Source organism: Salvelinus fontinalis, chromosome 9, assembly GCF_029448725.1.
Source record: "Salvelinus fontinalis isolate EN_2023a chromosome 9, ASM2944872v1, whole genome shotgun sequence".
In the NCBI taxonomy this organism is placed as follows: domain Eukaryota; kingdom Metazoa; phylum Chordata; class Actinopteri; order Salmoniformes; family Salmonidae; genus Salvelinus; species Salvelinus fontinalis.
Genome location: NC_074673.1, coordinates 8,152,402 through 8,180,342, shown reverse-complemented (window position 1 = coordinate 8,180,342; position 27,941 = coordinate 8,152,402). Strand labels below are relative to the sequence as shown.

Below are 27,941 nucleotides of genomic sequence, written 5' to 3'. Positions count from 1 at the left end.
GTCAATTGACTGAATAGAAAATGGAATTGACCCTGCTCTCTCGATTCTACTCCCCCAGGATCAGAGTATCTGGTGGGGGGCCACGAGGACCGGAGGACGGGTCGTCTGCTGGTGAACACCAAGAGCCTGGTCAAACCCTGGAGGCCCAGCCTGGGACGCAAGCTCCTGCACCTCCTCAACAAACACTGTAGCTCTTCCTCCTCCTCTTCCTCTTCAAGGAAGACTGCAGCAGAGAGACTGCAGAATGCAAACGTCTTTAGTCTGCAGAAGAAAGACTAGAGCCATGGAACAAGATGAAGAGAAGGATATAGAGAGGGGTGGAGAGTTAAAAGTTATCCATGTTTTGGTGGATTGCATGAGAAGGACGATGAGTCGACTATAAAGACGTGTGAGAGTGTATTTTTGGACGAATGTGGGCTGGACATGGGGATACAGCCACAGCTCGGGTAATATGGGGAAAGCAGAACTCTTTTGCCATTCAGGGCCTCATTTGCCTGTTTCATCCACAGACCCACGGAACACATTTCTGAAACGATGACCTCCACGGCAGGACCATGATGGATGGTGTTCTGTGCTGAATGGCGCTGTGTGACTCAGTTGGAAATAGCATGGCGCTGGCAAAACTGAGGTTGTGGGTTCAATTCCTGCAGGGATCATAAACAAAAACATATGCAAAAAAATGTATGCTCTCACTGTATTGCAAGTCACTTTGGTTAAACGCGTGAATCTGCTTAGTGGTATATATTGGATTATATAATATGATGACAGGCAGCTGCACAGAGACAGAGTACAGACTGTCATCTCCTTTTTTACAGGAAGAGGAAAATAACTTTCCAAAGGGAAGACCAGAAGTCCTGAGTGAAGGTTTACTGTATGAGGGAGATTGATTGATTGATCTGACTTCTCATTCGGACCTTGGATTGTTCCAGTCCCAAAGACATAAGCGCTACTGGGCTGGTGTTTAAATCCACTTTAGATTTGTCTCAGACTATAGTTGAAACGAAGCCAAATATATAGAACCAAAAGGATTTTATTAATGAATGTTTTATCATACTATCTATCAAATGACCGAGATCTCTATGTTCTATGATTAACCTTCTGATCTAGCCAAGGTTTCATTTTGGAGTCCTGATGTTTGTATCCTCAGTTGTTCCTGGAGTTATTGGCAGTAAACCTGCAGAAGCATCATTGTGTGTGTGTGTGTGTGTGTGTGTGTGTGTGTGTGCGCACAAACTTGCTGCCCTTGGCTCGAAGGGACTGAGCAGGCCTTAACAGGTAGTATCTCCTGGAGCGGAAGAAGAGTAGAGAGAGAACAGAAAAGAGAATGTCTGTCCGTCTGTCTAGACCCCTCTGGTACTAAAGCACGGAAGACGCTCTCAGTTAGAATTGAACTGACTTCACGTCTTCCCTCACTCTCAGTCTGATTTCAATGATGTTGTCTACTTACTCACATGGGTTGGTGTCCTCACTTCTATTGCACTCAGGGATGTAGTGGTAAAGAAAACTAAATTAGGGACGCAACCTGAACACCTTAAACAGACGGGTTACCCCATATAAGGGGTAAATAGGACTCTATTTATTGGTGTGATCTAATCACATGGTTCACTGCAGCACAAGGAATTAATCCTACAGATCATGTGGCAAAGTCAGGAGATGTCCATGTACTCAGATTTAGAATGGTGAACTTACTTTTATTTATACGGGCAAGTCAGTTAAGAACAAATTCTTATTTACAATGACAGCCTACCCCAGACAACACTGTGCCAATTGTGCACCACCTTATGGTACTCCCAATCACAGCCAGATGTGATTCAGCCTGGATTTGAACCAGGGACTGTAGTGACACCTCTTGCACTGAGATGCAGTGCTTTAGACCGCTGCACCACTCATGAGCATGAGTTTATCCTTCACTGTGTAAACACGAGTTTATCCTTCACTGTGTAAACACGAGTTTATCCTTTACTGTGTAAACACGAGTTTATCCTTTACTGTGTAAACACGAGTTTATCCTTCACTGTAAACACGAGTTTATCCTTCACTGTGTAAACACGAGTTTATCCTTCACTGTAAACACGAGTTTATCCTTTACTGTGTAAACACGAGTTTATCCTTTACTGTGTAAACACGAGTTTATCCTTCACTATGTAAACACGAGTTTATCCTTCACTGTGTAAACTCGAGTTTATCCTTCACTGTGTAAACACGAGTTTATCCTTCACTGTGTAAACACGAGTTTATCCTTCACTGTGTAAACACGAGTTTATCCTTTACTGTGTAAACATGAGTTTATCCTTCACTGTAAACACGAGTTTATCCTTCACTGTGTAAACACGAGTTTATCCTTCACTGTAAACACGAGTTTATCCTTTACTGTGTAAACACGAGTTTATCCTTCACTGTGTAAACACGAGTTTATCCTTCACTGTGTAAACACGAGTTTATCCTTCACTGTGTAAACACGAGTTTATCCTTCACTGTGTAAACACGAGTTTATCCTTCACTGTAAACACGAGTTTATCCTTCACTGTGTAAACACGAGTTTATCCTTCACTGTGTAAACACGAGTTTATCCTTCACTGTAAACACGAGTTTATCCTTCACTGTGTAAACACGAGTTTATCCTTCACTGTGTAAACACGAGTTTATCCTTCACTGTGTAAACACGAGTTTATCCTTCACTGTAAACACGAGTTTATCCTTCACTGTAAACACGAGTTTATCCTTCACTGTGTAAACACGAGTTTATCCTTCACTGTAAACACGAGTTTATCCTTCACTGTAAACACGAGTTTATCCTTTACTGTGAAAACACGAGTTTATCCTTCACTGTGTAAACACAGGTTTATCCTTCACTGTGTAAACACGAGTTTATCCTTCACTGTAAACACGAGTTTATCCTTTACTGTGAAAACACGAGTTTATCCTTCACTGTAAACACGAGTTTATCCTTCACTGTGTAAACACGAGTTTATCCTTCACTGCAGCGCCGATTCCACTCTGCATCAGGTTGTTGTTGTTAGGGAAGACAGAAAATAACCCCCTATGTGTTTCTCTCATTAGTAAACGACCCAACCATCCATGAATCCCAAAATAAACATGGCGCTACTTAGCTAAGAAAGGAAGGGATGAATTGACGTCAGTCTGTCTGATCTGGATCTGGAGCGGCTCAGTACATATTTGACCCAGACCTAGCTTGCTTCTCAAATGGCACCCTATTCCCTACATAGTGCACTACTTTTAACCAGAGCCCTGGTTAAGAATAGGTCTGTGTTGCTGTCTCTAAGGCTGCGTTTACACAAGCAGACCAATTCTAATATTGTTTTTCAGATTTGCTCTGAAAACGGTCAGCATAGTGGGCTGCCTGTGTCAACGCTGCCTAAGGATTAGCTCGGTCAGTAGCTGCTGGCCTGGCTGAAGAGACACCATGCATTCCGGCACTGTGACATCATCCCAATGCTTCGCCCTTGTCCCAAAGACTTTATTAAAGGAGTTTGCAAGTGGTGAATGAAGCCGAGGTATGAATATCATTAATGAAAGGGGACATATCATCACAATCATATCACCTGCATGTCCTACGTAGCTACATACTGTAACTGTAAGTATTAGTTGTTATAAAAAAAATAGATATTTTTTTATTTAACTAGGCAGGTCATTTAAGAACATATTCTTATTTTACAATGACGGCCTAAGAACAGTGGGTTAACTGCCTTGTTCAGTGGCAGAACAACAGATTTTTACCTTGTCAGCTCAGGGATTCTGATCTAGAAACCTTTCGGTTACTGGCCCAACGCTCTAATCACTAGGCTACCTGATTAGTTTAAGTCTTACATTTTCATTAGATTTACATAAATGAGCTACAATTTGCATTTGATGGCGAATGCACAGATATCATGTGGAATCAACGAACTCCACCTTTTAAAGGGACATCTGTATTTCTGTCTATATGTGATACCTGACATGCATGTATGCATTACGTTTAATAAATAAGTCAATGGTTTATGTCCTACGTGTTGTTAGGAATTCGTTTCTGACATGGTTCACTACATCTTTGAAGCTCAATTTGAATGTGCATTTCTGTTGTCTTGCCACTGAAACCACTGGAGGCCGTACTTTATGTAAAAATATCGCCCTCCTTTGGTTAAATGTGAGAATAGAACACTTCTACTCCGGAATTTGAATCGTTGGCTTTGGCATGATCACTTTACATTCAAACATGAATACAATATACAAAAACAGGTTTAAGATGTGCAACAATTCAATTGATTTATTTTTGAAAAAAATCACCTCAAAAATAAATAAGGACAGAGAAACAAAATATAGAAATATAAATAATTTCATAGCATTATTATAGTCATATCACAGGTTATTTTCAAGGCATTGAATATGCTTTGAATTATTAAATAATACATTGAGGTGTCCACCCAAACATAGGGAGTCATTTTGCATATTTCATTTAATTCTAAATAAGCAATACAGGAATCAAGTAAGTATAATAAAGAAAATTCCGATTATATTTCTTGCTTTTTATATGCCCTTATTTATTGGCTTGATCCTTTGAAATAATACTTATATTAATACATAAGTTAAGTAATAATTAACGGTCTCTTGCTAAAACACTTGACGGTAGGTGTAGAAGGTAGGATTCAAGCAACTTAAAATGACATCACAATAATAACGTTGCATAAATGTTCTCATCAGTCGAGGACATATTTCAGGGATCGTGTTCATTAGGCACCAAACTGAAAGAAAACGCACGGAAACACAGAAGGACTACGTAGACTTGTCCAATAACAAACGCTATTAAAGGGACATAAACGGAGTGGAATTTGCATGTGGTGAATAGATCAGTGTTATGGCATCCAATGAACATGACCCTGATTTATCTTCTCTCATTCTTCGTCTTCCTGTTCTTCCTGGTTCGAGGCCAGCTGGCCCACGGGAACGTACTCAGTAGTCATCACCCCTGCTCACCACTTCCTTACAGGTGGGCCTGAGAAGGATGGTGTGTTCGTATTGGGCAGTGTAGGAGCCCTTGGTGTCACAGAGCGGAGGGTATGGGTCTATGATGCCCAGGTCACACAGGTTCTTCAGGGCCATCAGGTACTTGCTCTCTCCCTGCCGGTCCAACCAGCGGCGGCAGAACGCCAACGTCCCGAAGTTCTCGTTGATCACGTTGAGCAGATGCTTAGCTCTGGGGAGCCTGTGACAGGGACACACAGCACAATGGGAGGAGGCAGGGACACAGAGGGGAGGAGGGGAGAGAGATAAGGATTATGAGAGCAGTGCAGTGGGATAATCCACATTGATCAACATTTATGTAAATATGCCATATTTAGCCAGCTGGCTAATTTGTGTCTGTAGTTTATGGGTGCACTGTTATATTGGTACAGTAGTATTCAGTTCAGGTGTATACTGTAAGAATCAGCACGTTGGAAGGGATCGGACTGAACAGGGTCATTCGCCCTCGATCGTCCTCGATGGTGAACAGAATGACATCTACAGTATAGATTTCTACTTAGCATCGATGTTCAGTCTTATCATTCAGCATTAAAATTAGGTGAGGCTCGCACTCAGTGAGCGTCGACCGAACTGAGCGACCGACCTTATTGGCACGTGTCCAACGTTGAAGTTTTTCATGTAATGCGAGCAGTCCATGTCACCATGAACAGCTCCCCTCCCAGTGCTGCCAAACGTCTCGATTGCGTACACCTCACCTTCCTGTAGAGCAGAAGGGTAGAGGAGGACACCGAAAACTCAGCAGATCCTAGAAACAACTGATTGACCGTAATCCATCTGCAACTTACATAAGACCAAAGTCCTTGAAACTGAAAGCCTTTATTGGCAGAAGGAAAAAGGGAGAGAAACTCACAGCACTTTTTATGTCATTGAAATCCTTCTGGTAACGAATGTAGATGTTTCGAGATTATATTTTTCCTTTTTACAAGAATAAACATCATAGATGAGCAATTGGTTTTCCAGACGATTCAATAAATGCTGATGTCATTACAGTAACTTCATCTCTTATAGTGTTCATTACAGTAATTTCATCTCTTATAGTGTTTATTACAGTAACTTCATCTCTTATAGTGTTTATTACAGTAACTTCATCTCTTATAGTGTTCATTACAGTAACTCCTCTTATAGTGTTTATTACAGTAACTTAATCTCTTATAGTGTTTATTACAGTAACTTCATCTCTTATAGTGTTTATTACAGTAACTTCATCTCTTATAGTGTTCATTACAGTAACTTCATCTCTTATAGTGTTCATTACAGTAACTCATCTCTTATAGTGTTTATTACAGTAACTTCATCTCTTATAGTGTTCATTACAGTAACTCCTCTTATAGTGTTCATTACAGTAACTCATCTCTTATAGTGTTTATTACAGTAACTTCATCTCTTATAGTGTTTATTACAGTAACTTCATCTCTTATAGTGTTTATTACAGTAACTTCATCTCTTATAGTGTTTATTACAGTAATTTCATCTCTTATAGTGTTCATTACAGTAACTAATCTCTTATAGTGTTCATTACAGTAACTTCATCTCATATAGTGTTTATTACAGTAACTTCATCTCTTATAGTGTTTATTACAGTAACTCATCTCTTATAGTGTTCATTACAGTAACTCATCTCTTATAGTGTTCATTACAGTAACTCATCTCTTATAGTGTTCATTACAGTAACTCATATCTTATAGTGTTCATTACAGTAACTCTCATCTCTTATAGTGGCCATTACAGTAACTTCATCTCTTATACTGTTCATTACAGTAACTAATCTCTTATAGTGTTCATTACAGTAACTTCATCTCTTATAGTGTTTATTACAGTAACTTCATCTCTTATACTGTTTATTACAGTAACTTCATCTCTTATAGTGTTTATTACAGTAACTCATCTCTTATACTGTTCATTACAGTAACTAATCTCTTATAGTGTTCATTACAGTAACTAATCTCTTATAGTGTTTATTACAGTAACTTCATCTCTTATAGTGTTTATTACAGTAACTTCATCTCTGATAGTGTTTATTACAGTAACTCATCTCTTATAGTGTTCATTACAGTAACTCATCTCTTATAGTGTTCATTACAGTAACTCATCTCTTATAGTGTTCATTACAGTAACTTCATCTCTTATAGTGTTTATTACAGTAACTTCATCTCTTATAGTGTTTATTACAGTAACTTCATCTCTTATAGTGTTTATTACAGTAACTCCTCTTATAGTGTTCATTACAGTAACTCCTCTTATAGTGTTCATTACAGTAACTCATCTCTTATAGTGTTCATTACAGTAACTCATCTCTTATAGTGTTCATTACAGTAACTTCATCTCTTATAGTGTTCATTACAGTAACTCCATCTCTTATAGTGTTCATTACAGTAACTCATCTCTTATAGTGTTCATTACAGTAACTCATCTCTTATAGTCTTCATTACAGTAACTCATCTCTTATAGTGTTCATTACAGTAACTTCATCTCTTATAGTGTTCATTACAGTAACTTCATCTCTTATACTGTTCATTACAGTAACTAATCTCTTATAGTGTTCATTACAGTAACTTCATCTCTTATAGTGTTTATTACAGTAACTTCATCTCTTATAGTGTTTATTACAGTAACTTCATCTCTTATAGTGTTTATTACAGTAACTCATCTCTTATACTGTTCATTACAGTAACTAATCTCTTATAGTGTTCATTACAGTAACTTCATCTCTTATAGTGTTTATTACAGTAACTTCATCTCTTATAGTGTTTATTACAGTAACTTCATCTCTTATAGTGTTTATTACAGTAACTCATCTCTTATAGTGTTCATTACAGTAACTCATCTCTTATAGTGTTCATTACAGTAACTTCATCTCTTATAGTGTTTATTACAGTAACTTCATCTCTTATAGTGTTTATTACAGTAACTTCATCTCTTATAGTGTTTATTACAGTAACTCCTCTTATAGTGTTCATTACAGTAACTCCTCTTATAGTGTTCATTACAGTAACTCATCTCTTATAGTGTTCATTACAGTAACTCATCTCTTATAGTGTTCATTACAGTAACTTCATCTCTTATAGTGTTCATTACAGTAACTTCATCTCTTATAGTGTTCATTACAGTAACTCATCTCTTATAGTGTTCATTACAGTAACTCATCTCTTATAGTCTTCATTACAGTAACTCATCTCTTATAGTGTTCATTACAGTAACTTCATCTCTTATAGTGTTCATTACAGTAACTTCATCTCTTATAGTGTTCATTACAGTAACTCCTCTTATAGTGTTCATTACAGTAACTTCATCTCTTATAGTGTTCATTACAGTAACTTCATCTCTTATAGTGTTTATTACAGTAACTCATCTCTTATACTGTTCATTACAGTAACTCATCTCTTATAGTGTTCATTACAGTAACTGCATCTCTTATAGTGTTTATTACAGTAACTTCATCTCTTATAGTGTTCATTACAGTAACTTCATCTCTTATAGTGTTCATTACAGTAACTTCATCTCTTATAGTGTTTATTACAGTAACTCATCTCTTATACTGTTCATTACAGTAACTCATCTCTTATAGTGTTCATTACAGTAACTTCATCTCTTATAGTGTTTATTACAGTAACTTCATCTCTTATAGTGTTTATTACAGTAACTTCATCTCTTATAGTGTTTATTACAGTAACTCATCTCTTATAGTGTTCATTACAGTAACTCATCTCTTATAGTGTTCATTACAGTAACTCATCTCTTATAGTGTTCATTACAGTAACTTCATCTCTTATAGTGTTCATTACAGTAACTCCTCTTATACTGTTTATTACAGTAACTTCATCTCTTATAGTGTTCATTGCAGTAACTTCATCTCTTATAGTGTTCATTACAGTAACTTCATCTCTTATAGTGTTCATTACAGTAACTCCTCTTATAGTGTTTATTACAGTAACTTCATCTCTTATAGTGTTCATTACAGTAACTTCATCTCTTATAGTGTTCATTACAGTAACTCATCTCTTATAGTGTTCATTACAGTAACTCCTCTTATAGTGTTCATTACAGAAACTCACCTCTTATAGTGGCCATTACAGTAACTTCATCTATTATAGTGTTTATTACAGTAACTCATCTCTTATAGTGTTCATTACAGTAACTTCATCTCTTATAGTGTTCATTACAGTAACTTCATCTCTTATAGTGTTCATTACAGTAACTCATCTCTTATAGTGTTCATTACAGTAACTCATCTCTTATAGTCTTCATTACAGTAACTCATCTCTTATAGTGTTCATTACAGTAACTTCATCTCTTATAGTGTTCATTACAGTAACTTCATCTCTTATAGTGTTCATTACAGTAACTCCTCTTATAGTGTTTATTACAGTAACTTCATCTCTTATAGTGTTCATTACAGTAACTTCATCTCTTATAGTGTTTATTACAGTAACTCATCTCTTATACTGTTCATTACAGTAACTAATCTCTTATAGTGTTCATTACAGTAACTTCATCTCTTATAGTGTTTATTACAGTAACTTCATCTCTTATAGTGTTTATTACAGTAACTTCATCTCTTATAGTGTTTATTACAGTAACTCATCGCTTATAGTGTTTATTACAGTAACTCATCTCTTATAGTGTTCATTACAGTAACTCATCTCTTATAGTGTTCATTACAGTAACTCATCTCTTATAGTGTTCATTACAGTAACTTCATCTCTTATAGTGTTTATTACAGTAACTTCATCTCTTATAGTGTTCATTACAGTAACTCCTCTTATAGTGTTCATTACAGTAACTCCTCTTATAGTGTTCATTACAGTAACTCATCTCTTATAGTGTTCATTACAGTAACTTCATCTCTTATAGTGTTCATTACAGTAACTCATCTCTTATAGTGTCCATTACAGTAACTCATCTCTTATAGTCTTCATTACAGTAACTCATCTCTTATAGTGTTCATTACAGTAACTTCATCTCTTATAGTGTTCATTACAGTAACTTCATCTCTTATAGTGTTCATTACAGTAACTCCTCTTATAGTGTTTATTACAGTAACTTCATCTCTTATAGTGTTCATTACAGTAACTTCATCTCTTATAGTTTTCATTACAGTAACTTCATCTCTTATAGTGTTCATTACAGTAACTCCTCTTATAGTGTTTATTACAGTAACTTCATCTCTTATAGTGTTCATTACAGTAACTTCATCTCTTATAGTGTTCATTACAGTAACTCATCTCTTATAGTGTTCATTACAGTAACTCATCTCTTATAGTGTTCATTACAGTAACTCCTCTTATAGTGTTCATTACAGAAACTCACCTCTTATAGTGGCCATTACAGTAACTTCTTCTCTTATAGTGTTTATTACAGTAACTCATCTCTTATAGTGTTCATTACAGTAACTTCATCTCTTATAGTGTTCATTACAGAAACTCATCTCTTATAGTGGCCATTACCGTAACTTCATCTCTTATAGTGTTCATTACAGTAACTCATCTCTTATAGTGTTCATTACAGTAACTCATCTCTTATAGTGTGCATTACAGTAACTCATCTCTTATAGTGTTCATTACAGTAACTCATCTCTAATGGTGTTCATTACAGTAACTCATCTCTTATAGTGTTCATTACAGTAACTTCATCTCTTATAGTGTTCATTACAGTAACTCATCTCTTATAGTGTTTATTACAGTAACTCTCATCTCTTATAGTGTTCATTACAGTAACTAATCTCTTATAGTGTTCATTACAGTAACTTCATCTCTTATAGTGTTTATTACAGTAACTTCATCTCTTATAGTGTTCATTACAGTAACTCATCTCTTATAGTGTTCATTACAGTAACTCATCTCTTATAGTGTTCATTACAGTAACTCATCTCTTATAGTGTTCATTACAGTAACTCATATCTTATAGTGTTCATTACAGTAACTCTCATCTCTTATAGTGGCCATTACAGTAACTTCATCTCTTATACTGTTCATTACAGTAACTAATCTCTTATAGTGTTCATTACAGTAACTTCATCTCTTATAGTGTTTATTACAGTAACTTCATCTCTTATAGTGTTTATTACAGTAACTTCATCTCTTATAGTGTTTATTACAGTAACTCATCTCTTATAGTGTTCATTACAGTAACTCATCTCTTATAGTGTTCATTACAGTAACTCATCTCTTATAGTGTTCATTACAGTAACTTCATCTCTTATAGTGTTTATTACAGTAACTTCATCTCTTATAGTGTTTATTACAGTAACTCCTCTTATAGTGTTCATTACAGTAACTCCTCTTATAGTGTTCATTACAGTAACTCATCTCTTATAGTGTTCATTACAGTAACTCATCTCTTATAGTGTTCATTACAGTAACTTCATCTCTTATAGTGTTCATTACAGTAACTTCATCTCTTATAGTGTTCATTACAGTAACTCATCTCTTATAGTGTTCATTACAGTAACTCATCTCTTATAGTGTTCATTACAGTAACTCATCTCTTATAGTCTTCATTACAGTAACTCATCTCTTATAGTGTTCATTACAGTAACTTCATCTCTTATAGTGTTCATTACAGTAACTTCATCTCTTATAGTGTTCATTACAGTAACTCCTCTTATAGTGTTCATTACAGTAACTTCATCTCTTATAGTGTTCATTACAGTAACTTCATCTCTTATAGTGTTCATTACAGTAACTCCTCTTATAGTGTTTATTACAGTAACTTCATCTCTTATAGTGTTCATTACAGTAACTTCATCTCTTATAGTGTTCATTACAGTAACTCATCTCTTATAGTGTTCATTACAGTAACTCATCTCTTATAGTGTTCATTACAGTAACTCCTCTTATAGTGTTCATTACAGAAACTCACCTCTTATAGTGGCCATTACAGTAACTTCATCTATTATAGTGTTTATTACAGTAACTCATCTCTTATAGTGTTCATTACAGTAACTTCATCTCTTATAGTGTTCATTACAGTAACTTCATCTCTTATAGTGTTCATTACAGTAACTCATCTCTTATAGTGTTCATTACAGTAACTCATCTCTTATAGTCTTCATTACAGTAACTCATCTCTTATAGTGTTCATTACAGTAACTTCATCTCTTATAGTGTTTATTACAGTAACTTCATCTCTTATAGTGTTCATTACAGTAACTCCTCTTATAGTGTTCATTACAGTAACTCCTCTTATAGTGTTCATTACAGTAACTCATCTCTTATAGTGTTCATTACAGTAACTCATCTCTTATAGTGTCCATTACAGTAACTCATCTCTTATAGTCTTCATTACAGTAACTCATCTCTTATAGTGTTCATTACAGTAACTTCATCTCTTATAGTGTTCTTTACAGTAACTTCATCTCTTATAGTGTTCATTACAGTAACTCCTCTTATAGTGTTTATTACAGTAACTTCATCTCTTATAGTGTTCATTACAGTAACTTCATCTCTTATAGTGTTCATTACAGTAACTTCATCTCTTATAGTGTTCATTACAGTAACTCCTCTTATAGTGTTTATTACAGTAACTTCATCTCTTATAGTGTTCATTACAGTAACTTCATCTCTTATAGTGTTCATTACAGTAACTCATCTCTTATAGTGTTCATTACAGTAACTCATCTCTTATAGTGTTCATTACAGTAACTCCTCTTATAGTGTTCATTACAGAAACTCACCTCTTATAGTGTTCATTACAGAAACTCACCTCTTATAGTGTTTATTACAGTAACTCATCTCTTATAGTGTTCATTACAGTAACTTCATCTCTTATAGTGTTCATTACAGAAACTCATCTCTTATAGTGGCCATTACCGTAACTTCATCTCTTATAGTGTTCATTACAGTAACTCATCTCTTATAGTGTTCATTACAGTAACTCATCTCTTATAGTGTGCATTACAGTAACTCATCTCTTATAGTGTTCATTACAGTAACTCATCTCTAATGGTGTTCATTACAGTAACTCATCTCTTATAGTGTTCATTACAGTAACTTCATCTCTTATAGTGTTCATTACAGTAACTCATCTCTTATAGTGTTTATTACAGTAACTCTCATCTCTTATAGTGTTCATTACAGAAACTCATCTCTTATAGTGTTCATTACAGTAACTTCATCTCTTATAGTGTTCATTACAGAAACTCATCTCTTATAGTGTTCATTACAGTAAGTCATCTCTAATTGTGTTCTTATAGTGTACCATTAAGCAATGGTAAGTCCGACCCGTCCCACTGGTGTGGGGGTAAGTCTCAATGGAAAAGCACCATATCAGGTGGTGGGGATTCAAGGCCCTGTTGTATTAGCTGATAACACTGACACCCTTCCTCTCTGCTCAGATAATCACTCAGTGAGAGCAGCCTCACAGCACACCCTGCTGACACTCCACTCCAGTGAGAGCAGCCTCACAGCACACCCTGCTGAAAGTCCACTCCAGTGAGAGCAGCCTCGCATCACACCCTGCTGACACTCCAGCAGAACAGAGAGCACTATGATCACACACACACACACACATGCTGGCAAGCAAGCCTGCACACACACACACACAAAGACACACACGCACACACAAAGAGGGTAATGGCCCAAACCCAACACCACTCACTCCAGCTAAATATAAAACCTTCTAACCTGGCACATCAGCAACTCCATCCATCGCTTCCTGGCTTAGCTGAAAACCTCAGCAAAAACGTACCACTCAGCAGCCCGCCAATTAAAATGTTCAGTTCTGTCCAAACGGAGTTAAGCATTGCAGCTGTGTGTGTCAGGGTGGGTGGTTAAAGCCTGAAACCCCGGATCTGTTTATGTTGCCAACTCATGTGGTCATTCTCACACCTTAGGAGTTGGCAAAACAGCACAGACAAATCTGGTACCAGGCTAATTGACCTCTGTGACCTCACCAATATGGTCCTTATCTGGGCAATATACTTAGATCCTCAGGTATCTAGGTATCTCTAAAGATATGTGGCAGGTATCTAGCTGATATCTGCTTTAGTGAGTTAACTGGTCATTAATTGACTTTGAGTGGTGAGAACTCGATGTGTTTAGAAATGTAATTGCTACTTGATTCTTCCGGCTGGTAATGTGCTTATAAGTGTAATAATGTGATTTTAAAGGTGCAATAATGTGGCTAAAAGTGTAATTAAAGAACTGAAGGAGGTGACTAAGGAGGTGTGTGTGTGTGTGTGTGTGTGTGTGTGTGTGTGTGTGTGTGTGTGTGTGTGTGTGTGTGTGTGCGTGCGTGCGTGCGTGCGTGCGTGCGTGCGTGCGTGCGTGCGTGCGTGCGAGATATTAATCTGAGCTGATCTCGACATCTTGTAACTCTATAGAGATGTTCTCGCTATTACACTTCCTTAAGGGTTTTATTTATACTCTAGGATTTTATTACTTGTATATATAATTAGGATTTTATTACTTGTATATATAATTTCACTTGAACAGAATGAACCTGCAAGAGAGGAGATGTGTAGCTTGAGTATGTTGTCGCAGACGTGATGTAAAAAAAAATAAGAAAAGAAGAAGTTTAACTACATGGTACTGAGGTAACATCTGAAAAGGCCTCTGTTCAAATGAGCGAAAGAAGCCACCAGTCAGTACTCAGTCTTTTTTTTTTAACCTTTAATTAACTAGGCAAGTCAGTTAAGAACAAATTCTTATTTACAATGACGGCCGACCCCTGGCCAAACCAGGACGACACTTGGTCAATTGTGCGCTGCCCTATGGGACTCCCAATCATGATCGGATGTGATGCAGCCTGGATTCAAACCAGGTACTGCAGTGACGCCTCCTACATTGAGATGCATTGTCTTAGACCACTGTGTCACTCGGGAGCCCTAATCATCAGTCAGTCTCCAGTCAGTCTCCAGTCAGTCGCCGGTCAATCGTCAGATGGTACCCAGACAGTACCCAGTCGGTACCCAGTCGGTACCCAGTCAGAACCCAGTCAGTACTCAGTCAGTACTCAGTCATCAGACAGTACTCAGTCAGTCACCAGTCAATACTCAGTCAGTCACCAGTCAGTCACCAGTCAGTACCCACCTCCATTCTGGTAGCTTCTCCTCCCTTGACGATGGGGACAGTCTTGCCTGCGTGTATCCTGTACTGGCCGATGGAGTGGCCATTGAGGTTCCTGATTGGCTTTACTACATAGGAAGAAAAAATACATATATATATATATATATATATACACACAGTTGAAGTCAGAAGTTTACATAGACCTTAGCCAAATACATTTAAACTCAGTTTGTCACAATTCCTGACATTTAATCCTAGTAAAAATTCCCTGTCTTAGGTCAGTTAGGATCACCAGTTTATTTTAAGAATGTGAAATGTCAGAATAATAGTAGAGAGAATGTTTTATTTCAGCTTTTATTTATTTCATCACATTCCCAGTGGGTCAGAAGTTTACATACACTCAATTAGTATTTGGTAGCGTTGCCTTTAAATTGTTTAACTTGGGTCAAACGTTTCGGGTAGCCTTCCACAAGCTTCCCACAATAAATTGGGTGAATTTTTGCCCATTCCTCCTGACAGAGCTGGTGTAATTGAGTCAGGTAGGCCTCCTTACTCGCACACACTTTTTCAGTTCTGCCCACAAATTTTCTATAGGATTGACTTTGTTGTCCTTAAGCCAATTTCCACAACTTTGGAAGTATGCTTGGGGTCATTGTCCATTTGGATGACCCATTTGCGACCAAGCTTTAACTTCCTGACTGATGTCTTGAGATGTTGCTTCAATATATCCACATCATTTTCCTGCCTCATAATGCCATCTATTTTGTGAAGTGCACCAGACCCTCCTGCAGCAAACCCCCTTGCTTCACGGTTGGGATGGTGTTCTTCGGCTTGCAAGACTCCCTCTTTTTCCTCCAAACATAACGATGGTCGTAGCCAAACAGTTCTATTCTTCTTTCAGACCAGAGGACATTTCTACAAAAAGTACGATCTTTGTTCCCATGTGCAGTTGCAAACCGTAGTCTGGCTTTTTTATGGCGGTTTTGGAGCAGTGGCTTCTTCCTTGCTGAGAGGCCTTTCAGGTTATGTCGATATAGGACTCGTTTTACTGTGGATATAGATACTTTTGTACCTGTTTCCTCCAGCATCTTCACAAGGTCCTTTTGGTGTTGTTCTGGGATTGATTTGCTCTTTTCGCACCAAAGTACGTTGATCTCTAGGAGACAGAACGCGTCTCCTTCCTGAGTGGTATGACGGCTGCATGGTCCCATGGTGTTTATACTTGCGTACTATTGTTTGTATAGATGAACGTGGTAACTTCAGGCGTTTGGAAATTGCTCCCAAGGATGAACCAGACTTGTGGAGGTCTACAAATTTTTTTCTGAGGTCTTGGCTGATTTCTTTTCATTTTCCCATGATGTCAAGCAAAGAGGCACTGAGTTTGAAGGTAGGCCTTGAAATATATCCACAGGTACACCTTCAATTGACTCAAATTATGTCAATTAGCCTATCAGAAGCCATTACATAATTTTCTGGAATTTTCTAAGCTGTTTAAAGGCACAGTCAACTTAGCGAATGTAAACTTCTGACCCACTGGAATTGTGATTAAGTGAATTATACGTAAAATAATCTGTCTGTAAACAATTGTTGGAAAAATTACTTGTCATGCACAAAGTAGATGTCCTAACCGACTTGCCAAAACTATAGTTTGTTAACAAGAAATTTGTGGAGTGGCTCCAAACTAAGTGTATGTAAACTTCCGACTTCAACTGTACATACACATACTGTAATATATCTATATACACATACACACAGTAATATATCTATGTGTATATACAGTTGAAGTCAGAAGTGTACATACACTGCTCCAGCTCCTTCAAGTTGGATGGGTTCCCCTGGTTTACAGCAAACTTTAAGTCATACCACAGATTCTCAATTGGATTTCCCCTTAAACCACGCGAGTGTTGCTTTAGCAATATGCTTAGGGTCATTGTCCTACTGGAAGGTGAACCTCCGTCCCAGTCTTAAATCTCTGGAAGACTGAAACGGGTTTCCCTCAAGAATTTCCCTGTGTTTAGCGCCATCCATCATTCCTTCAATTCTGACCAGTTTCCCAGTCCCTGCCGATGAAAAACATCTCGGTGTGATGGGAGGTGTTGGGTTTGCACCAGACATAGCGTTTTCCTTGATGACCAAAAGCTCAATTTTAGTCTCATCAGACCAGAGTACCTTCTTCCATATGTTTGGGGAGTCTCCCACATGCCTTTTGGCAAACACCAAACGTGTTTGCTTATTTTTTTTTTTAAGTAACGGCTTTTTTCTGGCCACTCTTCCGTAAAGCAAAGCTCTGTGGAGAGTATGACTTAAAGTGGTCCTATGGACAGAAACTCCAATCTCCGCTGTGGAGCTTTGCAGCTCCTTCAGGGTTATCTTTGGTCTCTTTGTTGCTCTCTGATTAAGGCCCTCCTTGCCTGGTCCGTGAGTTTTGGTGGGCGGCCCTCACTTGGCAGATTTGTTGTGGTGCCATATTCTTTCAATTTAAAAAAAATCTAATGATGTGACTTCTGAAGGTAATTGGTTGCACCAGATCTTATTTATGGGCTTCATAGCAAATGAGGTGAATACATATGCACACACCACTTTTCAGTTTTTTGTCTTTTTTTTTAACTAGTTATTTTTTATATTTCACTTCACCAATTTTGAATATTTTGTGTATGTCCATTACATGAAATCCAAATAAAAATCTATTTAAATTACAGGTTGTAATGCAACAAAATAGGAAAAACGCCAAGGGGGATGAATACTTTTGCAAGGCACTGTGTATATACATACAGTAATATATATATATATATATATTATACATACAGAGAGAGACAGAGAGACAAAGAGAGAGAGACAAAGAGAGAGAGACAAAGAGAGAGAGAGAGAGACAAAGAGAGAGAGACAAAGAGAGAGAGAGACAAAGAGAGAGAGAGACAGAGAGAGAGACAGAGACAGAGACAGAGAGACTGATACCTTGGTATGTTTTCCCATCTATCTCCACCTCATAAGACTCCATGACCTCCTGGATGGTTTCACCCACATCACACAGGCGCACATCTATCCCCGCACACTGGCACAGAAAACAGTTGACAGTTACACAAGCTCTCTCCACAGGGGTCACAAAATAGACAAGAGTTGACAGTTACACAAGCAAACATCAACCAACCATCTCTGCAGAGCTCATTATCAGACGAGTGGGGAGTGAGAGTTACATCACATATCCTCTTAGGATGTTAGCTAGCATCCAAAATATGGTCATTTAGCAGAAGCTTTTATCCAAAGCGGATTACAGAACTGTCAACATTAACAGATATATTCAGTATTATGTGGCCCATGCGGGAGTTGAACCCACAACCCTGATGTTGTGTGCACTGTAAAAACAGCTAGCTAGAGTTGTCTCAGCGGATGGCTGTAGATGTGACTTAATGCTGGCTCTATTTTTGTCTGACCCTACTACAAACGGTCTACTTTGGTCTGACCCCACTACAGATGGTCTACTTTGGTCTGACCCCACTACAGACGGTCTACTTTGGTCTGACCCCACTACAGATGGTCTACTTTGGTCTGACCCCACTACAGACGGTCTACTTTGGTCTGACCCCACTACAGACGGTCTACTTTGGTCTGACCCCACTACAGATGGTCTACTTTGATCTGACCCCACTACAGACGGTCTACTTTGGTCTGACCCCACTACAAACGGTCTACTTTGGTCTGACCCCACTACAAACGGTCTACTTTGGTCTGACCCCACTACAGACGGTCTACTTTGGTCTGACCCCACTACAAACGGTCTACTTTGGTCTGACCCCACTACAAACGGTCTACTTTGGTCTGACCCCATTACAGATGGTCTACTTTGGTCTGACCCCCCTACAAACGGTCTACTTTGGTCTGACCCCACTACAGACGGTCTACTTTGGTCTGACCCCCCTACAAACAGTCTACTTTGGTCTGACCCAATTACAGACAGTCTACTTTGGTCTGACCCCACTACAAACGGTCTACTTTGGTCTGACCCCACTACAGATGGTCTACTTTGGTCTGACCCCACTACAAATGGACTACTTTGGTCTGACCCTACTACAAACGGTCTACTTTGGTCTGACCCCACTACAGACGGTCTACTTTGGTCTGACCCCACTACAGACGGTCTACTTTGGTCTGACCCCACTACAGACGGTCTACTTTGGTCTGACCCTACTACAGAAGGTCTTCTTTGGTCTGACCCCACTACAGAAGGTCTACTTTGGTCGGACCTCACTACAGACAGTCTACTTTGGTCTGACCCCACTACAGAAGGTCTACTTTGGTCGGACCCTACTACAGACGGTCTACTTTGGTCTGACCCCACTACAGAAGGTCTACTTTGGTCTGACCCCACTACAAACGGTCTACTTTGGTCTGACCCTACTACAAACGGTCTACTTTGGTCTGACCCCACTACAGACGGTCTACTTTGGTCTGACCCCACTACAGACGGTCTACTTTGGTCTGACCCCACTACAGACGGTCTACTTTGGTCTGACCCTACTACAGAAGGTCTTCTTTGGTCTGACCCCACTACAGAAGGTCTACTTTGGTCGGACCTCACTACAGACAGTCTACTTTGGTCTGACCCCACTACAGAAGGTCTACTTTGGTCGGACCCTACTACAGACGGTCTACTTTGGTCTGACCCCACTACAGAAGGTCTACTTTGGTCGGACCCTACTACAGACGGTCTACTTTGATCTGACCCCACTACAGACGGTCTTCTTTGGTCTAACCCCACTACATAAGGTCCGGCAAGAACCAGGCAGATGTGTCCATATCCAGAGGTGTATTATCTCTTGGTCACCACCACACACACACACACACACACACACACACACACACACACACACACACACACACACACACACACACACACACACACACACACACACACACACACACACACACACACACACACACACACACACACATCATAAAAGTAAAACACACTGGTCGCAAGCCAAACTTGCTTCTTCATCTGTCAACAACTATAACCACTCTAACCTTGAGTGGGAGGGGCCATAGTCAAAATGTCCATTTAAACCTGATGATTGGCTGAAAAGAAGGGTCTTTTTTTTTTTTTTTACATGCTCTAGTCTAACCCACTGAACAATGGGAACCAAAGTCATAGTGCATGGATGGATAAATGGGTTGTTTTACCCTGATGCCTGTGTTGGTAGCGTCTCTCACAGCCTCCAGTAATCTGTCGTACTTTGGGTTAAAGGTCACGGTAAAGGCACAGTCAATGATTCGACCTGAAACACAGACAAACATGAATATCAGCCAAGTACAACGACATGACGTAAAGTTTCATCTCACCTTCCTGTTTCAGGTGGTATTTACAAAAGTATGGGTAAGAAGTGTGATTACAATGTATCAGATCATTACAGCTCTATTTTAATATATAACATCTAAATAAAGTCTCACAAGATAAAGGAAGACTTTTAAATTGTGATCCTTGTAGAACTGCACCACTGCCGGGGTTTTGTCCCAGTTCAGCAGTTAAACACCTGATTCAGCTCATCAAGGGGTTGAAGGTCAGTTGATTAGTTGAGTCAGGTGTAATAGCATTAAAATGCTGGATCAAAAACCTTCAGTATTGCGGATTGGCTATTACTGCTGTAAAATGCAAGTGCCATCAGATACAGACATTAGCCCGGGTAACTGTAAAGCACTTTGTGACAACCCTGCTGAATATATTTGATTGATTGACAGAACTCAGTGCCAGTGTTGACCATTGATGTGCCTGCCAGTCTATTTATAGAAATACATGTGATTGATTGATTGATTGAACACAAAACAAAACTACAGACTGAACTGAACTGAAACTCAGTGTGTGCTCACTGACCGTTGATGTGCGTGCCGAAGTCTATCTTGCAGACGTCGTTGTACTGCAGGACTGTGGGGTCACCAGCATTAGGGGTGTAGTGGGCAGCAACATGGTTGATAGAGCAGCCCGTGGGGAATGCCAGGCCAGCCTTCAGACCATTCTCTTTGATTAGCCTCCTACTGCAGTCCTCCAGTCGTTCACTGACAGACAGCGACAGACCAGGCAGACAGGTACAGGGACAGACAGGTACAGACAGGTACAGGGACAGACCAGACAGACAGGGACAGGGACAGACAGGGACAGGGACAGGGACAGACCAGACAGACAGGGACAGACCAGACAGACAGGCACAGACCAGACAGACAGGCACAGACCAGACAGACAGGGACAGACCAGACAGACAGGCACAGGGACAAACCAGACAGACAGGGACAAACCAGACAGACAGGGACAGACCAGACAGACAGGGACAGGGACAGACCAGACAGACAGGGACAGGGACAGACCAGACAGACAGGGACAGTCCAGACAGACAGGGACAGACCAGACAGACAGGCACAGACCAGACAGACAGGGACAGACCAGACAGACAGGCACAGGGACAAATCAGACAGACAGAGACAAACCAGACAGACAGGGACAGACCAGACAGACAGGGACAGACCAGACAGACAGGCACAGGGACAGATCAGACAGACAGGGAAAGACAGGGACAGGGACAGGTGTCACATTCAGGACATGACAACTTCAGCAACACAGGGTAACCATGTAGGTTAATGCAGACTCACTCGATGATCCTCGATGCGGCTACTGAGGAGGGTACAGCACCAGCTCATCAGTGAAACACCTGATTCAGCTAATGAAGGAGTAGATCAGTTGATGAACCGAATCAGGTGTTTTACTGCTGAGCTGGAACAAAAACCTGCAGTACTGCTACTCTACAAGAGCAGAATTGAGAATAGCTCAAATTACTCAACTACAACAATACACAATTTTTGACTAAAGTGAACGTCAACGCAGTACACTACTGTCAGGCCAGTTCGTACCAAGGGGCCTGTATGATATAGTAAACCAAATGACCCTCACCAGATGTTGATCATGGTCATCCCAGGTTTGATCCAGGTGTTGATGTAGTTTCGGACCTGTCTGTGGGCCTCGGCAGCCTGACGGAAGTCACTCCACATCTCCTCGTTGGCCTTGTCAAGGACCCTCTTCTCCTCATGGGTGGTCCGCCACGCTGCACTGCGCCTGGGACACACACATATACACACGCACACGCACAGACATACGCACAGGCGCACACACACACACACACACACGCACGTGCACGCACACACGCGCACACACACGCACATGCAGGCACACATGCAGACACACACACCCAGGCATGTACATACAAATATGCACGCACACAAACACATACAGGCAAGCAAGCATGCACACACACACACACACACACACCACACACACACATACCACACACACACACACACACACACACACACACACATCCACACCACAGACAGCACATTCTTTATCTTCTAATGGGATTGGGATGTCAAACACCTTCAGGAAAGGAAGCAGCAAACACTGCAGTTTATAATGCAGGTATAGATTAACATAGCGTGTGTGTGTGTGTGTGTGTGTGTGTGTGTGTGTGTGTGTGTGTGTGTGTGTAAATGTGTATATGTGTGTATATGTGTGCATATGTGTGCATATGTGTGCATATGTGTGTGTGTGTGCGTACGCATATGTGTGCATACGTTTCATTTAACCTTGATTTAACCTGGTGTCATTGCGATTAAATCTCATTGGCAAGAGAGACCTGGTATTGTGAACGAGAAGGAACCTTATTGTGAATAACATGTTATTGTGTTATCTTGGGTGACTGAGGCACATCCAATATTTATATTATGTTTTAGAGTATGAAGTATGATGATCTGTAAACCACAGTGACCTCAATAAGATCTATGGACACCACACTGCATTAGATATATGGACACCAAACTGCATTAGATCTATGGACACCACACTGCATTAGATCTATGGCCACCACACTGCATTAGATCTATGGCCACCACACTGCATTAGATCTATGGACACCACACTGCATTAGATCTATGGACACCACACTGCATTAGATCTATGGCCACCACATTGCATTAGATCTATGGCCACCACACTGCATTAGATCTATGGACACCACACTGCATAAGATCTATGGACACCACACTGCATTAGATCTAAAGACACCACACTGCATTAGATCTATGGCCACCACACTGCATTAGATCTATGGCCACCACACTGCATTAGATCTAAAGACACCACACTGCATTAGATCTATGGACACCACACTGCATTAGATCTAAAGACACCACACTGCATTAGATCTATGGACACCACACTGCATTAGATCTATGGACACCACACTGCATTAGATCTATGGACACCACACTGCATTAGATCTATGGACACCACACTGCATTAGATCTATGGCCACCACACTGCATTAGATCTATGGCCACCACACTGCATTAGATCTATGGACACCACACTGCATTAGATCTATGGCCACCACACTGCATTAGATCTAAAGACACCACACTGCATTAGATCTATGGACACCACACTGCATTAGATCTATGGACACCACACTGCATTAGATATATGGACACCACACTGCATTAGATATATGGACACCACACTGCATTAGATATATGGACACCACACTGCATTAGATCTATGGACACCACACTGCATTAGATCTATGGACACCACACTGCATTAGATCTATGGACACCACACTGCATTAGATCTATGGACACCACACTGCATTAGATCTATGGACACCACACTGCATTAGATCTATGGACACCACACTGCATTAGATATATGGACACCACACTGCATTAGATCTATGGACACCACACTGCATTAGATCTATGGACACCACACTGCATTAGATATATGGACACCACACTGCATTAGATCTATGGACACCACACTGCATTAGATCTATGGACACCACACTGCATTAGATATATGGACACCACACTGCATTAGATCTATGGACACCACACTGCATTAGATCTATGGACACCACACTACATAAGATCTATGGCCACCACACTACATAAGATCTATGGCCACCACACTACATAAGATATATGGCCATCACACGGCCATAGATCTATGGCCACGCACCACATTGCATAAGATCTATGGCCATCACACTGCATAAAATGTATGGCCACCACATAGGGTCTATGGCCACCACACTGTACAAGATCTATGGCCACCACACTACATAAGATCTATAGTCACCACACTACATAAGATATATGGACACCACACTGCATTAGATCTATGGACACCACACTACATAAGATCTATGGACACCACACTGCATTAGATCTATGGACACCACACTACATAAGATCTATGGCCACCACACTGTACAAGATCTATGGCCACCACACTACATAAGATCTATAGTCACCACACTACATAAGATATATGGCCACCACACTGCATAAGATCTATGGCCACCACACTACATTAGATATATGGCCACCACACTGCATTAGATCTATGGCCACCACACTACATTGGATCTATGGCCACCACACTGCATTAGATCTATGGCCACCACACTGCATACGATCTATGGCCACCAGCCTACATAAGATATATGGACACCACATAACAGAATATATATGCCCACCACACAAGATCTATGGCCACCACACTACATAAGATCGATGGCCATCACACTGCATTAGATCGATGGCCATTTACACTACATAAGATCTATGGCCACCACACTACATAAGATCTATGGCCACCACACTACATAAGATCTATGGCCCCCACACTACATGAGATCTATGGCCTCCACACTACATAAGATCTATGGCCATCACACTACATAAGATCAATGGCCACCACACTACATGAGATCTATGGCCTCCACACTACATAAGATCTATGGCCATCACACTACATAAGATGTATATCCATCACACTACATAAGGCCAATGGACTTGGTAGAGGTGACATACCCGTCTTTAGATGGAGGATATTCACATTCCTCTCCCTTTGGGTAGATAGCACTGGGATACAGCTCACAAATAGGGACAGTGGGAGGGTCAGTCTGTCCCTTCACTGTTCCCCAGATAGAGAGAGGTAGATGGAGGGAGGGAGAGAGAGAAAGGGGAGGATGAGAAGAGAGGAGGACAAGGGGAAGAGGGCAAAGAGGGGTCAGATGGAGAGAGGGAGGGAGAGAGAGGGGAGGAGGAGAAGAGAGGAGGACAAGGGGAAGAGGGCAAAGAGGGGTCAGATAGATAGAGAGAGGGAGATGGAGGGAGGGAGAGAGAGAGAGGGGAGGATGAGAAGAGAGGAGGACAAGGGGAAGAGGGCAAAGAGGGGTCAGATAGAGAGAGGGAGATGGAGGGAGAGAGAGAGAGGGGAGGATGAGAAGAGAGGAGGACAAGGGGAAGAGGGCAAAGAGGGGTCAGATAGAGAGAAGGAGGGAGAAGAGAGAGGTTAGCGTCTGCAGATGTGCAACACATTGTTGCTATTAGCAACACATGGTCCCATATGGTCGCAACACATGGTACAGGGTGTATGAGAGAGAGGTTAGCGTCTGCAGATGTGCAACACATTGTTGCTATTAGCAACACATGGTACATGGTGTATGGCAATAAAAGCTTAGACACCTGCTACACCTGCATAACACCATGTATATAACTATCCCTAACCCTGATATTTAACACGGGTCTAAATACTTACGTAAATATGATATTTCAGTTTTATAATTTTAATACATTTGCTACATTTGATAAAACCCTGTTTTTGCTTTGTCATGATGGGGTATTGTGAGCAGATTGATGAGAGGGTTTAAAAGATCTATTTCATCCATTTCAGAATAAGGCTGTAACGTAACAAAATGTGGAAAAAGTTCACAGGTCTAAATACTTTCCGAATGCACTCTTATCACTAATACAGATGCAGTAAAAGTCTAGTAGGGGAAACCTCTTCTCAAGCAAAATAACTAATCAAGTCGAGACATATAAACACGGTAACAAAAGGAAGTCAAACCATGCAGAGGGAGAAACCATGACAACGACAACAAACTCACCTCCCTTCTTCTTCTTCTTCTTCTTCTTCTTCTTCCCTGCTGAGTTTTCCTCCTCTTCTCCATCTGTCGAAAACATACACTTTTTAGATTCTCTTAACCAAACGTGACATAACGTGGTCAGTCACAATTCACGTACGCTTGTAATTAACTGTTCGCACTTAAGAAGTCACTGTAATGGGCAGCAGCAGCAGACGCCAACTCACGTCACAGGTCAAATTATACATTTGTTTAGGTTTATTAAGGGCCAAATCGGGACTTCAAGATCCGTATGAGAACGATAAGGATGATAAAGTGAAAGAGGAACTGAGAAGTGGTTCAGTCAGTCACGTTGGCCACTAGAATGCTAGCAGGTGATGTAGCTAGTTGGTGAACGCACAACACTAAATGACACCAAACTCATGTCGCAGGTCACATGTTGAGTTTGAGTATGAGAAGGACAATGGTGAATGATGATGATAATGATGAAGTCATAGACTCATACCCTCCTCTCCATCATCCTCCTTATCTATGTCCTCAGGCAGGGCTTGCTGCTCCAACTGTTTCGTCACATCACCAACACCTCCTCCCGTATCTCCATCCCCCTCAGACTCATTTGTCCCTGCTGCAAAGTCATACACGCACACAATCAAACACAAACACACACACACACGTGCAACACACACACACACATGCAACACACACACACAACACACACACACACACACACATGCAACACACACACACATGCAACACACACACAAATACCCAAGCGCACGTGTGTGCGCAACACACACACACACACACACACACACACACATTTAAAGTGGGTAAATTGATACATTTTGAGAAAGTGCATCTACTGTGAACAGAACTTGGCAGGAGCAATGCATAATTTGTATCTATACCTAGAATCAATATCCCAAGGGCATATGTAGGTACCCTGCAGCATTATGCCATGCCATCTATAGCCCTTCAGAAACAGGACTATATAGATACATAGTTTAACACACACCAGAAAATAATATCATGCCCACATGTGTTTTTACAAGATAATGTATAGCCTATGCTTGTCACATAGTCTTGTCAGCAATTCATTTAGTGCTAAACGCATGGTTTTTTTCCTCCCTAGTGGAGCTCTTTTAACAGGCAAGAAGACAAGTGCTGAAAAGTCCTTTAATATGACTGTCATGTCATCGCTGCAACATTCTTCAATTTTCGAATTTGACAGCATTCCATTAAACCAATAGAAGAAGCGATTTCAAGCCTCGAGAGAGGCATTGTCCCGTTTCCAGATGTGCATCTCCCCTTTAGCCCTCATAACGGCACCGGTACCCGTTCACTTCCAGGTGCGGGACAGCCGTGACAGCTGCGGCAGAACATTATCACTTTCTGACAGGTAGTAAAGTCCCATGCTTCTCATTTTTACTGGTCTTTTTACGCTGTGGCACAACAGGGGACCCCTCAATAATGCGCTATGTCCAAAACGGGAATTTATCCTCACTATCATGCATTTTTTCTTACCTGGGACAGCGGTCTTATTCTTCTTCTTTTTTCTTCTCTTTTTCTTCCCTGTTTCCGAGGGCTCCGCGTCCTCTTTCGCTTCGTTTTCGTCGGCGTCCCCATTGAGAACTTCGGGCGCCTCCGGTTCAGGCTGCACTATCTCGAGCTCCGCCATCATCGGCGTTCGGAATGAAGTGACGCATAAACTGCTGGGAGCCTCCAGTGGCCACATTCTGAAACTGTGCTCGAGGCAGACAGGCAGCTGAGCCAATAATGAGCTATTAGGCACTTTGTGCAGCTGCTTGACCTCAATAGAGAAAACTAAGCCCGTCCTATCTTCATTTCTCAAGTGACAAGATAGGAGTGTAGTGCTTAAAGTCTGGAGAGTATATGCTACTAACTTTTATTGAGGCGGTTCGTCTTTCATCATAATAGGCCTATTTCAAGG

At 40.4% G+C, this 27,941-nt stretch overlaps 2 protein-coding genes across 2 annotated transcripts in view; one reads left to right on the top strand and one right to left on the bottom strand.

Annotated features, from left to right (window-relative positions):
• LOC129861995 (netrin-4-like) overlaps positions 1–3,987 on the top strand; it is a 41,605-nt gene extending 37,618 nt beyond the window's left edge. The window contains exon 11 of the mRNA XM_055933259.1: positions 59–3,987. Coding sequence (XP_055789234.1) covers positions 59–279 — 221 coding nt within the window. The 3' untranslated portion in view covers positions 280–3,987. The remainder of the gene's footprint in view (positions 1–58) is intronic.
• Positions 3,988–4,237: 250 nt separating this feature from the next.
• On the bottom strand, positions 4,238–27,756 carry LOC129861996 (methionine aminopeptidase 2-like). Its single transcript, XM_055933260.1, has 11 exons — positions 27,515–27,756; positions 26,496–26,615; positions 26,015–26,077; positions 24,936–25,038; positions 21,958–22,119; positions 20,890–21,071; positions 20,202–20,296; positions 17,979–18,075; positions 15,048–15,151; positions 5,603–5,718; positions 4,238–5,200 (listed from the first exon to the last, which is right to left on the bottom strand). Exons 1-11 carry the CDS (start codon positions 27,723–27,725, stop codon positions 4,948–4,950), a joined length of 1,506 nt encoding a protein of 501 aa, XP_055789235.1. The 5' UTR covers positions 27,726–27,756; the 3' UTR covers positions 4,238–4,947.
• Between the last annotated feature and the right edge of the window lie 185 nt (positions 27,757–27,941).